The 18,399-nt window shown below is 44.2% G+C and overlaps 1 protein-coding gene across 1 annotated transcript in view; it reads left to right on the forward strand.

The window, feature by feature from the left end:
- The window catches only part of IQSEC3 (IQ motif and Sec7 domain ArfGEF 3), a 218,977-nt gene that overhangs the window by 166,576 nt on the left and 34,002 nt on the right, over positions 1–18,399 (forward strand). Inside the window, exons 5-10 of the mRNA XM_068277664.1 lie at positions 1,862–2,023; positions 8,524–8,646; positions 8,732–8,898; positions 10,627–10,766; positions 10,866–10,991; positions 12,020–12,119. Coding sequence (XP_068133765.1) covers positions 1,862–2,023; positions 8,524–8,646; positions 8,732–8,898; positions 10,627–10,766; positions 10,866–10,991; positions 12,020–12,119 — 818 coding nt within the window. The remainder of the gene's footprint in view (positions 1–1,861; positions 2,024–8,523; positions 8,647–8,731; positions 8,899–10,626; positions 10,767–10,865; positions 10,992–12,019; positions 12,120–18,399) is intronic.

The raw sequence follows: 18,399 nt of genomic DNA on the forward strand, positions 1-18,399 counted from the left end.
TGCAGGTATATTCTTCCCTTGGATGTATATCTCTCCACTTCACCACCTGTATATGCACTCAAGGTGCAGATAAAGCAAAACAGGGATGCTCTCAGTGGATAGGATGAATCTTGTTTATACAAATGTGGTACTATGGACCTCCGTCTGCAGTCTTCAGGGGTTTATCCCCTGAAGACGGTAGACAGCCGAAACTAGTCAGGTCAAGAGCAGGCAGCATGCAGCAGGGTCGCATACGGAGGTCCATAGTACCACATTGGCTACGCGCCTAGAGAGGGTCCTAAGTGGATTAGGGCCCTCTAGAAGTAAGTGTCACCTCGTACCACCTGTATTGCCCTTTTTATGCAGGAATAAACAAGATTCATCCTATCAACTGAGAGCATCCCTGTTTTGCTTTATCTGCACCTTGAGTGCATATACAGGTGGTGAAGTGGAGAGATATACATTCAAGGGAAGAATATACCTGCACTGTGAATTTCTACTACATTGCTGATAACTTGGACACTAGGATTAATCCTAACACAGCTTCATTTCTATTCTTCACGCTGACTTGGGGCGCCACAGTATTTGCACTACGCAATGTGTATACATCAATCAGGTAGTGTAATTAGAGTACTGCTTCACACTGACAGATCAAACTCACTGTGTAACGCACAGCACACAGCAGTTTGTGTAGTGACGGCCGTGCTGGTGCGCACCATGACGAGAGTGCAGGTGATGGCAGCTTTACAGCCCATATGGTCGCCGGGCTAAGGTAGCTCAATGACAGAACAGTGACTGTCCAGCTGATCGAATTTGGTCTGTCCACAATGAAGCAACGACCTTATTATCTTGGGTAACACTGCGTGCGCTCACGTAGGTAGATGCACTGAACAGGTAGGTATGCAGTGAGTGGTATTACAAATGTGCAGCTGTCACACACACAGGTACCGTGAACAGGTGCAGTGACACTGCGTGCGCTCACGTAGGTAGATAGGTGCACTGAACAGGTGGGTATGCATTGATTGGTATTACAAATGTGCAGCTGTCACACACAGAGGTACCATGAACAGGTGCAGTTACTGGTGGTATATAACACTGCGTGCGCTCAGGTAGGTAGATAGGTGCACTGAACAGGTGGGTATGCAGTGATTGGTATTACAAATGTGCAGCTGTCACACACAGGTAGTCACTGAATGTGCTGGGCCTGGCAGTGGGACAGTAGGAATTACCAAGGGGCCAAGGTCCCACCAGCAGCTGCGACTGACTGACAGAGCTGTATATGCAACACAAGTGTCTGTGGGACACACACACACAAAAAAAAAATAGATCACAAGAACAACATGAGCTCTCAAAAGAGCTGTTGAGGATGAGGAGTGCTTTTTAGCAATAAGTATCAGCAAGAAGGAGCAACCTAACAAGCCTAACACAAGAGCCTAACTAAGCTTTCCCTATGTCAGCAGCCAGGTTCTCTCCCTTCTCTAATTACTGCAGCCACACGAGTGAGTGAAATGGCTGACGCTGCCTGCGTTTTATAAGGTGGGGGGCTCCAAGAGGGAGTGTAGCCTGATTGGCTACCTTGTGTCTGTGGACTGTGATGTAAAGGGTCAAAGTTGACCCTAATGATGTAGTATAAGGGGCGGGTCGAACTCGCATATAGTTCGCGGTTCACCGCGAACCACCGATGTTCGCGCGAATAATTTTGCGTGCGAACCACTCGGGCCATCACTACTCCTTACACCCCAAAGAATTTAATAGAATCAAGCTAAGTAAACTTTATATGTGCAAAACCCATCAGACAGTGAAATCCTGCAGTCTCCTTCTATGTCTCCCTGTGGGGACATCTGTGTTGGCAGCGCGTGACTAACTGCTCTTCTCTTTGCAGTAATCCTGACAAGGGAACCCAGTTCTTGATCTCCCGAGGGTTCATCCCTGATACCCCCATTGGGGTGGCCCATTTCTTGCTTCAGAGGAAGGGCCTGAGCCGTCAAATGATTGGAGAATTCCTGGGGAACAGCAAGAAGCAATTCAACCGGGACGTCCTCGAGTGAGTATTCTTTATTCCACACTCGTAATCCTCTAATTCCTTGCTGTCCAAACTGTGGCCCTTTCAGTAATTCTGGTGAAGCCTTTAAACTGCTGCATTATCAATGAAAAAAAAATATGAAACCCTTTTCTTTTATACTCTCCTCTTTTGTTTAGTCAACTCCATCTCTTGTACTTTTGCATGCCAGATATTTTTGTCAATTACTGCTTCTTTCAGTTGCATAGGCATGTTCATAGCTTCCCATATGCAGTCTGTCCATCCTCTTCTTCTTTTGCCCTCAATTTTTCCTAGCATCAAGGATTTCTCCAAAGAATCCATCTTCTCATTATGGAAAAAGTATTTGAGTTTTAATAGCAGGTGGGTTTATGTTACACATACCGCATGTACTTTCTTCCTGGTTTCTTGTGTTCCACCTCATAGTAACAGCGGCCTTGTTACTATGTGAAGGCATGCAAGAGACCTGGAAGTAAGATATGTGGCCCGTAGATCTCAGCAAGTTGGGGATCTCTGGCCACTAAATGGGGGGAGGGCTATCTGTCCACCAAACAGGGTGACTATCTCGCCACCAGATGGGGGGCTATCTGGTCACCAAATGGAAGGCTCTCTTGTCACCAAACTGGAGGGGGCTTTCTGGCCATCAAAAGGGGATTTGGGCTATCTGGAAACCAGACGAGGGGCTATCTGGCCACCAAAGGGGAGGGGGGTGCTCTCCTGCCACCAAATGGGGGAGCTTTCTGGCCACATTACAGGGGTCCTCTGGCCTCCAAATGGGAGGGGGCTATGTGGCCACCTAACGAGGGGTGCTCTCTGCCCACCTAACGGGGGATGACTCTCTGGCCACCCAACTGGGGGGCTCTCTAGCTACTTAAATGGGTGGCTCTCTGGCTAATAACAGCATGGGCTCCATGACTACCTATATGAGGGGAGGGGCTCTGTGGCTACCTGTACTGAGGGGCATCTTATACTGTGGGTGCCTACATCTGGCTACCTATTGCTGGGGGCTCCTCTGGCTACCGACACAGGAGGGGGTCTACATCTGGCTAGCTAGTACTGGGGGCCTCTGGCTAGTTATATTGGGGGCTTCCTAATAGTGGGGGGCACCTCTTGCTACCGCATCCCAATAGTCTTTATATCCAGCTCTTTTAACACTTTGCATGCCGTGGGATCACCCGCTGTACAAAAAACAAACTTCATATGACCCTGCGCCAGTGTGCGCCTACAGGGGGATATGCATAGGCCCGCCCCCTGTTCAGTGACATACTCCCTGCTGAACAGGATGTTTATCTCCGGAATTCCCGTCAGTCCACGGAGGTGTTCCACGTCGCACCGTGCTCCCTTCGTTTGGCTACACCTAGTGTGTAGCCATAGACTTGCATTTCTGAATACTGAAACACTAAAGAAGTAGCCTGCATACTGGTATATAGTGACTTGATTACATATTATTATTTGCTCTGACGAGTTGATTTACATTGCACTTCTGCATAATCCATGCAGTAGGCACGGATCATGCATAACGCACTGTTGAATTGATGTCAGGATTGTGGCATTTGAGTACTTTCGTTGCACTGCAGCGAAATTAAGGTCTTAATTCATTTTTAATGAATTGATTCAAAATTTAGCAGCGTAGCTTAATGTGAGAGAGCACTAATACTTTACTAGAAGCCGCTACTATGTTAATTAACATAGTTACTTACATAGCAACGTGCGGCGGCAGGAATAAAGAAGGCACACTCCTTACATAGCTATGTGCACTGCTATGTATGCCGTGCATAGGGGCCACCCCTTCTTTTTAAACGAGCGCTCCCTCACATTAAGCTGTGCTGCTTTGGCAGCGCAGTTTAATGAAACAAGCCCTAAGTATGAAAGTCTACATAGACTTTAATTTACTTAGCCGTCTGTTGCGGTAAAATTGCTTAAGACAACTTTAATGCAACAGAATAGTGTGAAAGGGACTTAAAGAGACACTGAAGCGAAAAAAAAATTATTATATAATGAATTGGTTGTGTAGTACGGATAATTACTAGAAGATAGAAGCAAAGAAAATATTCTCATATTTTTATTTTCAGTTATATAGTTTTTTTTTTTTATAACATTGCATAATTCTCTAATATTTGCAGTTTACACACTACTCAGCATTCTAAATGATTTTAAAGAGCAGGCTAGTGAACTTTTGAACTGTCCAGTGCAGGAAAAAAAAACAATACAGTTAGAGACACTTGAGATAATAAGCTTTGGAAAACACAGCTCTCTGTGACTTTGAAACTCCTGGAACTCAGTGGCTCTTTTGCATAGACTGGAGTTTCTTAACTCTTCCTGTACTGGAAACAATATTAGACGTATGTCTCTGCGCCTAATGTTTTATTTTTTAGCTGTACTACACAACCAATTCATTATATCATACTTTTTTTTTTGCTTCAGTGTCTCTTTAAAAGTGGCCACTACAGCCTTAGCTCTCTGTTCTTCACTACCATGAGTGCAACCCAACCTGATTCAATGTGTTGTGCATTCTGAATGCTCTTGTGCTTGCCACAGAAGTAAAGACTGATTATCTGAGTTACTTAAACCTTTCTGTCAGCTTGAGCCAGTCAGGCCATTCTCTTCTGACCTCTGTCATTGTTACATTTTTGTCTGCTGATTTTGATTTTTTTATCATTTTTCAAAGCATTCTGTGTAAACTCTAGGGAGAGTAATATATGTGAATCCCAAGAGGTCAGCAGAAATACTCAAACCACCTGTCTGCTACTAACAAGCATGCCATAATCATAATCACTGAGAATACATTTTTTTCTCTATTCTAGTGTTTGATGTGAACATAGAGGCTAGGTTCCCACTTGGACTGGAGCTGACAATGTAGTGTCCGCTCTGATGGTCCGTTTGGGGTCCAGTTGGTGTCCGAGGAAGAAGTGCTTCCACCGAAGGCTATATGGGAAACGCATCTGCTTTCTGGGAAAAAATTGTGGACACCACAAAAGTTACTTACCGCAATGGATCCAACTGATCCGTTGCAGACTCTCAAGTGGGAACAGATTCTATTTATAAAATATTTGTTTTACTATTTGGCCACTAGATGTCCCCCCACTTTATATTCCTGTGATCACAGCAGGCACTTTGATTGGTGAATGGGAACTATCCCCCCTTTCCACTACACTTAGTAGCACTATAGTGGGTGCTCTCACACCCTAATCTTGCCTTACTGTCAGTATTTCATTGCATTAAAACGGACATAAAAATGTCCGTTTTCCACTGTAGTGAGAACCGAGCTTAAAGGTGGCCGACTTGGCGGCTAATTGACCATCCGATTTGATTATTATAACCGAATTAAAATGGGTGCCGCCAAGTGCATGCTCGATTGACGATGTGACCAATTTCAGGCCGAAATTGGTCACCTTAACCACTTCGCATCCAGACCTTGTTTCCCACTTATGGACCAGAGCAGTTTTGACAGTTTAGCTATGTCCTTATTTAATCAGAAATAACTTTATCCCTACTTATGACACAGAGATGAAATATATATTGTTTTTTTCAAGACAAATTAGGCTTTCATGCATGCAGCTATATGTGGGGGCTTACTTGCTCGATTGGGTGCTTGGCGATAACAGCATGCGATTTTGGGATAGGCGACAAATGCAACGTAACCACGATGCTGTTCAATGTGCCCACTCCGGTGCCTACCGGTAGTGCACTATACACTACGTGTCCTTGTCCACCGCGGGCTCCAGGCGCAGTCCATACATGTGCCCCACGTGGTTGCCAGAATAATGTGACGTCACACAGACACCCACATGCAACCATGTGGGGCACGAGTATGGACAAAGGACATGGACAAGGACATGTAATATATAGTGCACTGGGGGGGGGGGGCACATTGCACATTAGGGGGACAGCGTTGGGTCGGCGATGCAACAAATGCGGTGTCCCAGGGCTGATTCCGGATCGATTTCAGCATGAAATTGTGAGGGAATCTGCCTGTGGTGTATGGCCAGCAAACAGATCTCTCTCTAATCAGATTCGATTAGAGTGAGATTTGTCTCTTGGTCAAATCTGCCCATACATCGCTAGATGTATGGCTACAGTAACATCCTTATCTGTATCTGCATGATTGTATATATTTCACTGCTGCCACATGATTGGCTAATTAGATAATGGGATAAACCAACAGGTGTACAGGGGTTCCTAATGAAGTCTTCAGCAAATTTACAGTATATATATATATATATATATTAAGAGAAATTGAAGAGTGTACAGTATATAGAGTATTAGTGTTGTATGTTCCTCCATTGTCGCAGCGCCCTAGCATGCTCACCTGAGCTCCATATCTAGGTCATTCAGCTACTCAGCACGCATTACACGCTTGGAGCCCTGCACATCTACAGACTGCCTCCCTGACTTCTACGCAGAGAGCGGCGGAGGACATTAGCACAAGGGCGGCTGGAGAACGACACAATCAAAGAACAAAATAGGTTTCAGAGATTCCGCACATTGTGTACAGCAGCGTGATATCATTCTGGAACAAGTGCTCCGACAACCTCTCAAGCAGGAGATTAAAATTCAACTCCTATTAAGCGGTTTAAGCGATAAAAGCGTTTGGGATAATGGTATTAATATTCCTAATTTCTAATTTGCTAACATTGCTAACAGTAACGTGAAATAATAGACGGGGCAAGAATTAAAGTGACACTGAAGCGAAAATAAACTTATGAGATAATGTTTTGTAGGTGTAGTATGAATAATTAATAAAACATTAGTAGCAAAGAAAGGTTACATAGCTTTATTTATAACATTGCATCATTCGTTCATATTTGCAGTCTATGAACCACACTCTGTATTTTAAAGGGATACTGTAGGGGGGTCGGGGGAAAATGAGCTGAACTTACCTGGGGCTTCTAATGGTCCCCCGCAGACATCCTGTGTTGGCGCAGCCACTCACCGATGCTCCGGCCCCGCCTCCAGTTCACTTCTGGAATTTCTGACTTTAAAATCAGAAAACCACTGCGCCTGCACGCCCGTGTCCCCGCTCCCGCTGATGTCACCAGGAGTGTACTGCGCAGACACAGACCATACTGGGCCTGCGCTGTGCGCTCTTGATGACATCAGCGGGATCGAGGACACGGCAACGCAGGCGCAGTGGTTTTCAGACTTTAAAGTCTGAAAATCCAGAAGTGAACCGGAGGCGGGGCCGGAGCATCGGTGAGTGGCTGCGCAAACACAGGATGTCTGCGGGGGACCGTTAGAAGCTCCGGGTAAGTTCAACTCATTTTCCCCTGACCCCCCTCGACAGTATCCCTTTAAGCTGTAAAACAGAGTAGACCTAGCCTTAGGGCCCTTTTACACTTGGAGCTCTTTTACATTAGCCAACTTGTGCACAAACCCGATTTCTTACACACGTTATGACAAACTGCATGACATCAGAAGGTTGCGGCTGGACGCATATCAGCTGCGCTAGTTTTAATTTACCTGATGGGAAACCGCCTGCGTTGTAAGATAAAAAGCTTCCAGAAGCATTACAACGTAACGCTCTGGAACGCTTTGTCTAATGTGAAAGGTAACATGAATGACAATAGACTTTCATGTTAACCCGCTTATCCTAAGAGCGATCCGTCAAAAAGGACAGAGCAGCTTGTAGTGTGAAAGAGCTCAGAATGCGTTGGTATGCGTTAGTGTGAAATGGTTAAGAATTATCCATTTAGGCTAGGTGCACACTTAGCAGAAACACTAGCATTGAGGAAAACACTGCATTTTTGCGGCTAATAGAAGTCTGTAGGCCGCAGGAAAAAAACGCATATAAAAACTGCGTATGTGTTTTCAAACATGCGTTTATAAAAACGCAGGTTTTGTTGCATAATTCAAAAGCATCAAAAACACACATAATGAAAGTCAATGGGAACGCAATGGTATGCATTTTTCATACGTTTTCCATGCATTTTATATGTGTTTTTTTTATTGTTTTGTATGTACAGTATTTCCGCTTCCTGTTTTCCTAGTGATTAGCATAAAAAATGCATACAAACCGCATATGCGTTTTATATATGCGAAATGCAAACGCATTAAGACGCACGTAAATCGCTTGAAGAACGCATCTGCAGTAAAAAAAAACACGCAAACGACATAATATGCAACCTTTTACGTTACGTTATATGTGCACCCAACCTTATTGCGATCATTTTTGATCAAGTGAAAAATGGGAGAGGTAGAAAAATTGTGGTGTATTCAGTAAATAGTGGTAAAAGTTACCTGTGCTGACATTTACCTAGTTTGCATAATTTGCATAATTTGTGTTATACGTTATATACACTGTTTGCGTAATGTGTGTTTCAGTAGTAACATACAGGTTGTGGCTTGCATTACGCATACTATGTAAGGTGGGTTAACTAGTTTGTGTATTGCCTGGGAAAATGTATGTGCCTTATGTGCAGCCTCTCTATTATTTGCGCCTCATTGTTCCTCCGCCCTCTCTAGCATTGCCTGTTGAGTATGTTCTGACCGTTCTCCATGTCTCACAGCTGCGTGGTGGATGAAATGGATTTCTCTAACATGGAGCTGGATGAGGCCTTGCGGAAGTTCCAGGCTCACATCCGCGTACAGGGTGAGGCCCAGAAGGTGGAGCGTCTGATAGAGGCCTTCAGGTGAGGCCTTCATGTCCAGTGACTCGAGTGTGACTGTGTGCAGCTTCCCACTTGTACCAGAATATTGTGCTTTGTTCTCCCACAGCCAGCGATACTGCATGTGTAACCCGGACATTGTGCAGCAATTCCATAATCCGGACACCATCTTCATCCTGGCCTTTGCTGTTATTCTGCTCAATACAGACATGTACAGCCCCAGCATCAAACCGGACCGTAAAATGATGCTGGAAGACTTCATCCGCAATCTACGAGGTCAGCGTCTTTTTCAGTACAACTTCAGACAAGTATTTGTTCCAGAGTGTGATATAGCCAATGATGTAGCAATAGCCAAAGCAGACACATAGCAAGTGCTTTGGGGCCCATAGGCTGTAGGGGAGCCCATTTATCTATAACTTATTTGCTGATCTTTTTTTTAGGGGTTGAGTCATCATAAGGAAACCAGTGGGGAAACCAGTGGGAAAACCAGTGGGGAAAACAGTGGGGAAACCAGTGGGGAATTCGTAGATTTATTCCAAAGTAGAACATACAGGGAAGCCTTGCTAAGCATTGCCATATCTCCAGGGCCGGTTCAAGTAACAATTGGGCCCTAGGGCAAAATTAGCCTGGGGGCCCCCCAACAGACACCCCCCGACCAAAATGCATCATTAGAGGCCCTTTGTTGCAGCCAAATTTCCCTCCTGGGCCCCTGAGCTGGCTGCTGACCCTCCCCCAATCACCTCCCAACTTAACAGACTCTGCAGAGTCCCTGGAGAGCAACAGTTAAGATGGGAGAGAGACACCTTGGGGGCCCCTACAGGCTCTAGGGCCCTGGGGCAATTGCCCTTTCTTTCCTATGGTAGCTCCGGCCCTGCATATCTCTGTAAAGAAGCCCATTAACAGTACAGTTTTTTTTTCACAAGATGCAATCTTTCGATACACTTTTTATGATTAAATTGTACAAAAAGCTGTGTGGTGAAAATGAATGTCAAACGATTCTTTGGTCGATTAAAACTAAACATTTTAATTGATTTGAAAGTTGGATTTTATAATCGTATTTGAAGACAGGAAATGCCCTAGTTGAACCGTTTATGGGAACAATTGATAATTACCTTCCGATTAATTACGATCGTGAAAAGTGCGTAGAGAGATAACATCTGATTGTACTGTTAATGGGCACACACCATATTTTTTATTTCTTTTCAATTCAAGAATTACAATCAATTTTTCTTATTGATGGATTGATTGTAACATTTGAAAAAATCTGACCAATGTACCACACACGTTCAGTTTTTTTTTTGAAAACTCTAAAAAACTTGATTGTGTCTTTAAATCAAGAATTTGACAAGTCTACCCTACGCCATTACATTTTTATAAAGATTGATCAGAAAAATCCGCCATTCCTGATCGACTGTTAATAAAAAATACCAGGAAGCTCAATCAGATTTCTTTATGTCTTATACAATTGATTCTTTTCACCCAAAAATGGGGAAAATGTATCGATTTGATTTTTTGTGAATGACCCCCTTTAAATATCGTGATAGGACTGGGTAATGCAGTCGAAAAAAGGCATGATTAGCAGCTATTAGCGGTAATTTGGGGTGCTCAATAAACAGTGGCATAGCTAAGAAGCTCTGAGCCCTGATGCAAGTTTTACATGGGGCCCCCCCAAGCCCTCTACACATAACAATTGATATGGCATACTAAAACCTACCAATGGCAAATACAGTGCAAGGAGGGGATGGGGAACAGCTTGTTAATGATTACCACTATTCAAAGCATCTATTGAAGTGATTATTATGAGCACAGGAACAATAGAGAGCTAATTCTGCAGTTGAGGGAGGGCCCTTCGGGGCCCCTCTGGCCCAAGGGCCCTGATGCGGTTGCAACTTCTGCAACCCCTATTGCTACGCCCCTGTCAATAAAGTACCAAGCACCAGGGCCACCTGCTATGCAAATTACGGCTATAAATAGACACCCAACTCTTTTAATATTTCATCTTAGGGGTGGATGATGGAGCTGACATTCCTCGAGAAATGGTCGTGGGCATTTACGAGCGAATCCAGCAGAAGGAACTGAAGTCCAATGAGGATCATGTGACTTACGTAACAAAGGTGGAAAAGTCCATCGTTGGAATGAAAAGCGTAATTGTTTTTTTTTTCTTACTAAGTAGACATGCCTGTTACAACCAATGTAGCTGTAAAGATGTGGAAACTTATGATTGGCTCTCGTCTTCCCCACAGGTTCTGTCTGTTCCTCACAGGCGCCTGGTCTGCTGCAGCCGTCTCTTCGAGGTGACTGACGTGAACAAATTACAGAAGCAAGCAGCGCATCAGAGGGAGGTCTTCTTGTTTAATGATCTTCTCCTGGTAAATAATAAAATACATTTCCAAGATAGACCTGCTCAGCTAACCTGTTCACCCCAAAAGCCCCCCACATACTTACCTTAAAGGTTTCCTCAAATGCAAATAACAGGCTAACAGCCTTTTAGCTTGAACTTACTTGGAGCCACTTAAGTCCTGATTGGTGTTGCTATGCCTCTTACCCTGCCCACAACACTCCATGCCTAATCCTAGAAAACCTTCCCTCAATGGCTGGACCACTGTTACTTTATACATTCAATAGAAAAAATATTTGTAATTTATACCTTTTAATTTGTAATGTATACCTTCATCACATACAACATTGACTCACCTTTTTAGGCGGAGGCACGTGATTTATTTTCCTCTGATGTGTCCTGGTCTCCATGGCTGCAGTGGTGTCTATTGTCATCTGACCCACCGGCATGTACTGGTGAGTTACGTGATGAGAGACATCGCTGTAAGCACCAAGAACTCCTGGGGGGAAGATGGATCATGTGCAATCGATCTAGATAGGTGAGTCACTTCACCTCTTCACTCGACAGTGCACTCTGCATGAGATGGGGATGGCGCTCTGTCTACCTAATACTGGGGGCTCCTCTGGCTACCAACTAATGAGGGTTATCTAATACTGGGGCTCCACCGGCTACCTAATACTTTGCACTCCTCTGGTTGCCATCTAATGGGAGTTACCTCTGGCCACCAACTACTAGGGGCTACCTAATACTGGGTACTCTTCTGGCTGCCCACTAATGGGGGGTTCATCTTGCTACCAACTACTGGGGGCTACATAATACTAGGGGACCCATATAGCTACTGCTGCTAGGAAGATTAGAAGAAGGTTATAGCTACAGGAAAGTTAGAAGGCAGCGCTGGAGGCTTTGTAAGTATTTTAAGCCCCGCAAACCCCCAAAGCACAGTCCCCATTATCTCCTTAGGCATGCTGTCTGGTTGCCTTAGATTGCTGGACTTTTCTGTACCTGTTTGCTGATTATTTGACTATGACAACATGAATGCAGTCTATCTCTCTCCTTTAGATTTTGAAGCTGTGCCCCAAAAAGAAGACGTCGTCTACCTACACGTTCTGCCGGGCCGTTCCGCTCCTGGGGATGCAGTTCCATCTCTTTGAGAATGAATGTGAGTCATATTTCCATGTTGGTTTGGAATATGAAATCATTACTGTGTTGCTAGGATGTGTTTTATGAGGGGAGCAGACATGACATAATCCTGGGAAACCATTGCTGAGAGTGTATGAACAGTTACGTTGCAAGTTTAGTTGTACCTTTATTTCTCTCTCCCTCTATCCTACATGATCTAAACTAAGAATATACTGTACATTAGATTTAAAAAAAAAAAAGTAAAACATTATAGGGCGGGTCCATACACTGATGACAATGTTCTACTTTGACTTGGCACAGATGAGCTAGAGTTTCTCCGTAGTTCAGCTTGTTTCAAATTCGGATCCTCTCCCATTGAAAATTCCTTGAGGTCCCTTTTACAGTGCGGCATTGCGGTGAGCTTTTTTACTTCAAGAGGCGCCTAAGTCAATGAAAGTCTATGGAGACTTTCATGTCCTGTTTCTGCCTACTAAGCATGTGGTTGTGGGTTTGACTTCCAGACCCACCCAGCATGGGAAACCTGTACATCCCATGGTTGGCAGCTGGGGCGTTGTCTCAAATCTCCTGGTGGGATGAGGGAGTATAATAAACTCAACCTGGTGAATTCTTTAGTACTGTCTCTGACTGCGAAGCATGAGGTCATGAGTTTGACTCCCGGGTCACAAAAAAAAGCGAGACTTACATACTTAATGCGATGCAATGCAGAGCGATGTAAGTATTCAAAATGCCGCATTCCAATCCCAAAGTCATCGATGCGGTACTGCATGATCTGTGCCTACCCCACAGATAATGCAAGTCTAGGGTGACGCAGTAAGTGTGAATGACCGGAACCCCCGGTGATGTACTTCCTGTCCAGTAGTGAGTATGTCACTGAGCGACGGGCTGGCCTATACATATGACTGTCACATAGCTCCCAACTTTTTTAAGATGCGAAAGAGGGACACTTAAAAACATGCCCCACCCATGCCACATCCCTAGCTATGCATACCACTAAAAATTCATAAGCAAAATATCTAATTTTGGTATTCAAAGCACACTGCTCCTTTCTATCGTCACTCGTTTTTCTTCATATTAACATTTGATGCGTTTTAAAGCACAAGGCTCCTGTGTGCATGGACCTACGATGTGAGTTTGTGTTTTCTTTCAATGTTTTTCGGATTTTTCGTTTTAATGTAGTTGTAATAAAGTGTACCTCCCTGTGTAGGAACTAAGCCCTGACTCCTGCATATATGTTTTTTTGGTGACGGTCACTGTCTCCAATATTGAGCACAAGGTGTCTGCAGGCTTCACATTGTGCGGGAGTACAATAGAGAGCGCTGAAGATTATCTTTTATCCTTAACATACTGTTCCATGGTGTATTAGAAAACCTCTGGCTGCTGATTGATTATCAAATGGGCCCGGAGCAGTGCCATAAAGAAGAAATCTGGACTTACCCGGGGCTTCCTCCGGTCCCCCGTACCCTGCAAGTTCCCCCGGCGTCCCCAGTCCCCCCTCTTTGTCCCTTCCGTGGTCCCACTGGCGGCTCTGGTAAACCAGAGAGTTCAGCTGAAGTGGTCACCGTAAGGTTCTGTGCATGCGTGGATCTCTAAAGAGTGAACCGCACATGCGCAGGACACTTACGGCTACCATCATGATGACACGCCAGGTGCGCGCCAGGGGTGCATACGCATGACTTCAGCTGAAGTCGCCAGATTACCGGAGCCACCATTCAAGACTGGGAAACCCGCGGCCTAAGGGGGGCTGGAGGAAGCCCCAGGTAAGTCCAGTTTTCTTTTTTTATGGCATTGCTTAGGGTCCCTTTAAGACATCTGCACTTATATTACATCTACATACTACCAGAGTTCTATGCCTTAATGTATGTTTTCTGGCAGCCATTCCCTAAATTTTGCTCATATATGAGGGCTCAATATTGACAGTTTGTACCTGACCTATGTATCTCCTCATATATTGTATGGTTATTGAACCCTCCTAAATTATGTGTGCATCTTTATATTTGTTAAGTTGCTCTTTTGGGGCCCATTTCCACTACACGCGGTGCGATGAGGCTACATAGCCGGCTAGCCGCATCACACCGTGGCCGAACTGAAATCAATGCGCGGCAATGGAACAGTTTCCATTGCATGCTGGGTATGCGGAGTGGTGCATAGTGATCCGAGAATCTGCAGCATGCTGCAGATTGTCGCACGGCCACATCCGCTTCCCATCTCCTCCCATTGGTGGCTGCATCTCCCGATGCGGATGTGACATGCATGGGAGCCACATCGCATCCCTTCGGATCCCATTCGCCAGTGGAAACGGGCCCCAATGTCTCCACTTACACCTACTGTACTGTATGTACTCATGCCTATTAGACACTATGTGATTTCCACAGTTTATTTTTAAACCAATACAAAAAGTTAACATTAAGCATATATCCCTATACACAAGGTCCAGAGTCCGTTTTTTCTGCGGGCATCATAAACCTGTGGTAACTAGACAGAGCGAGCACGCTAATTAATGTACAATTGCAGCTTGCAGCATTCAGATTGCAGTAACTGCCCTCAGCTGAGGCATATGTATGGGTCTGAGGGTGCATACACACATCCAATTTTGATTGGACAATCACTAGTGAATCTAAAATACTATATGAAAATTAGGCAATCATTGGCCAATCAAAATGCGTATATACAGCCCAAGGGTAAATTCACACTGCATCCATTGCAACATGCATGCGCCACATTGCAACAGATTTCCAAAATAGACTCTTCCGATAATGCGCGCTTCACAATATACAGAACTTCGTAGCCATTCATTTGTAGCGTGGGCGTAACATGCACAGTGCCCGGTAGCGCACATCTCAGCTCGTTATTTTTACATAATGCAAGGCGCTCCAGGTGTTTGCTTTAAAGCAAATGAAAAGTTAGATACTTACCTTGGGAGAGGAAAGCCTCTGGATCCTCCAGAGGACTCCCCCGCCTCCTTCTACCTCGCTGTTCCAGCGCTGTCTCCTCCCGAAACTCAAAGCCACGCTGCCGTACCAGAACGAATGCAGTCACGCTGTACCTGCACAGTACTACGGACCTCTTTGGGCTTCAGCTGAGCCCCTTGCTTCTGTGCATGCACAAGGTTTTCTGGAGGACATAGCACTGGAAGGGGATGGTGAAGGAGGATGGGGGAAGCCTCACTATGAAGGTGAGTATCCATTTGGAGGCCTTTTTTCCCCTACAGTTACACTTTAAAGTAATTTGGAGATGGCTGAAAATAAAAAAAATATATACATACCTGGGGCTTTTTCCAGCCCCCTTCAAGGACACCCGAGGAGAAAATAAACTAATAAAATAAACAATTGTACCTATCCTCCCTCTCCTAAAAAAAGACTTTTTAAGATATTCCACAGTTTTATTTTTTATTTAAATCTTCATTTTAAGTTTTTACTGTTTTATTGTTTTTGCTCAATGACACATTCATTGAAGTATGCCAGTGCTAAAATCTATTAACCATTGGCCCTTTTATGTCTTCCCTGCTTTCAGAAGCCATTTTCTGCTAGGAAAGTGTTTTACAGTTGTAATTTCTTATCAGTGAGGGTCACACTGTAGTCTGACTCAGTCCTGACTCAGACAGGAACTGCCACTTACATACCTGATGTTTAACTCTTTCAGGCAGAGAAAGAAAAAAATGAACACAGCCTAGTTATTTGTGTGCTAGGCACTGTACATACACATGCCTATCTCATCATGTCACATGTCACCTCGGGTATCCTTTCAGGCTAATCGGTCCCTCACCGTCCTCCCCCACCGCCTGGATCCTCTGCTAGATGCCCTGTTAACACCGCAAATCAGGTAGTGAATGGGATGCAGGCGCAGAATGCTCCCGGCCATGGGAGTGCATGCAACCGGACTGCGTCTGCGCCAACTGGCAGAATGACTGGACCGCCTATCGGAGAATCCAGGCTGCCTGGAAAGATGGCGAGGGACCGATTATCTTGAAGGGGGTTGGAGGAAGCCCCAGGTGTGTATAATGTTTTTTTTATTTTTAGCCATCTCAGGTTTACTTTAAAGGACCACTATCGTGAAAAATTGGACAATTTAAAACATGTAAAGATGTACAAATAAGAAGTATGTTTCTTCCCGAATCCCGAGTAAAATAAGCCATAAATTACTTTTCACCTAATTTGGTGTCACAGTTGGTAGTTGAAATCTGACAGAACCGACAGGTTTTGAACTAGTCCATCTCTTCATGGGGGATTCTCAGCAAAGCTTTTACTCTTTATAATGACATTACCCGAAAAGGAATTATACAGTGATGCTGGTCAGCCTTCCTGCTCGCTGCACACTTTTTTGGTAGTTGGAGAGAGCAACTGCCATTTGCTAAGTGCTTTTGAAACAAACAAAAAAGCACTGAGAATCCACTTTGAGGAGATGGGCTAGTCCAAAACCTGTCGGTTCTGTCAAATTTCTACTACCTACTCTAAGTGACAGCAACATAGGAGAAAAGTAATTTAGGGCTCATTTTACTCTGGAAGAATTGTACTTCTTATTTGTCTATGTTTACATGTATTTTAAATTTGACAATTTTCGTGATAGTGCGCAGAGCCGGCCTTAGAGTACGCGGGGCCTGGGGCGAGTGTCATATGCGGGGCCTAGAGCCATAAGTGTAGGCCATGTACCGTACCACCACAGTCACGGGCTTGTCCACCTCTAAAACAGTATGCCTTATTATTGTTTAAAAACTTGTTAAAGGCCCCTAAGCCAACCAATACAGGAACAATTACAATACGTAATGTAATCGAACTGTACCTATCCCTAGCTCCCCAGCCAGCCTCTATCTATCCCTAGCTCTCCATGAAACCTAGCACCAATCACCAGCCAGTCTAGAAGCTCCAGCCCAAGCCCCTCTCTAGCTTCAGTCCATGTTTGACTGCTGAAGACGAAAACCTAAGCAATAAAAGGGGGGGGGGGGGTGTAAAATATAAGGTGTGTAAAACAAAATAGGAACATCTGAGTTGTTGTAAATGACACACTGCTCAGAACACAAACAGCTAGACTTCTGTAGACCTTTCCTTCACCACCACCAAAATGAGCATGGTATGGTGTGCATGACATGCGTGGCCCTCTTCATGTGCGGGGCCTGGGGCGATCGCCCCACTTGCCACCCCCAAAGGCCGCCTCTGTAGTGCGCTAACATGATCCTAGCCTTAAAGGGAAATTTCACTTGCGTTATAAGGTTGCCTTGAAAATAAACCAATGCTGCACAAGCCTATTTCTAATTTAATGTTATCAAAAATATCTTTTTATTTCAGTCTGCAGACAGCTAAGAATTTCCAAAGCTGACAGTAAGTTCAAGTTGCTCGTTGTTCCAGGCTTGACACCAGTCCTCTGCGGACTCATATTGGAGTACTGCTGCCTGAAAAAACATCCACCACTTCTTAGCATTTCCCAGCACCTGGATTATTCCAGTGACTGGCAGCCAGTTCTGACACTTTGATGTGTGTCCATTTCTGTTAGCAACGCAGTGGCATGACTGTGGAAGCAATGCTTTTATATGCACATAAAAGCAATGGAGCTGAAATACTGTTCACCACTTAGTCCTTTCAATATATAGAGCCTAAAAGCATTGAGTTTTTCTCAAGCAAAACTGGAATTTCCCTTTAGAGTAGACATGGAAAGGTGCGTACACACATCCAGTTTTTATTGGCCATTTTTGCCACTTTCATGTAGTAGGAGAGCCAGCAGATTTTGAGTTCTTAGAACCGATTGTGTAAGATAGCGCTTGTACTCCATAGAGGGGGTAAAATTAGCCATTCAAGACTGGAGATCTGTACCAGGCTTAAAGCAAACCTGAAACCAAAAAAACACCCTATGATATAATGAATTATATGTGTAGTACGGATAATGAATATAACATTAGTAGCAAAGCCTAATATTTTTATTTTCAGTTATATCACTTTTTTTTAATAACATTGCATCATTTTGTCACAGTTGCAGTCTTAAAACCACACTCTGCATTTTAAGCTATAAAACAAAGCAGAAATAATGACCCTTTGAACTTTCCTGCGGTAAAACCTTATTTCAAGCTGTCTCTCTCTGTTTCTTGATTGTTTAAGTGCTTCAAAAAACAGGAATGTATTCGACCCAGTTGGCCGAATAGCTCAGAGAAGCGCTTCTGCATAGATAATAACTGAAGTTTTTTTTAACTCTTCCTGTACTAAAAAACAATATGAGACTTTTCTCTGCTACTAATGTTCTATTTCTTAGCTGCACTACATATATAATGCATTATCTCATAAGTTTATCTCCGCTTTATGTTTGCTTTAAGTACT

Source organism: Hyperolius riggenbachi, chromosome 3, assembly GCF_040937935.1.
Source record: "Hyperolius riggenbachi isolate aHypRig1 chromosome 3, aHypRig1.pri, whole genome shotgun sequence".
In the NCBI taxonomy this organism is placed as follows: Eukaryota; Metazoa; Chordata; class Amphibia; order Anura; family Hyperoliidae; genus Hyperolius; species Hyperolius riggenbachi.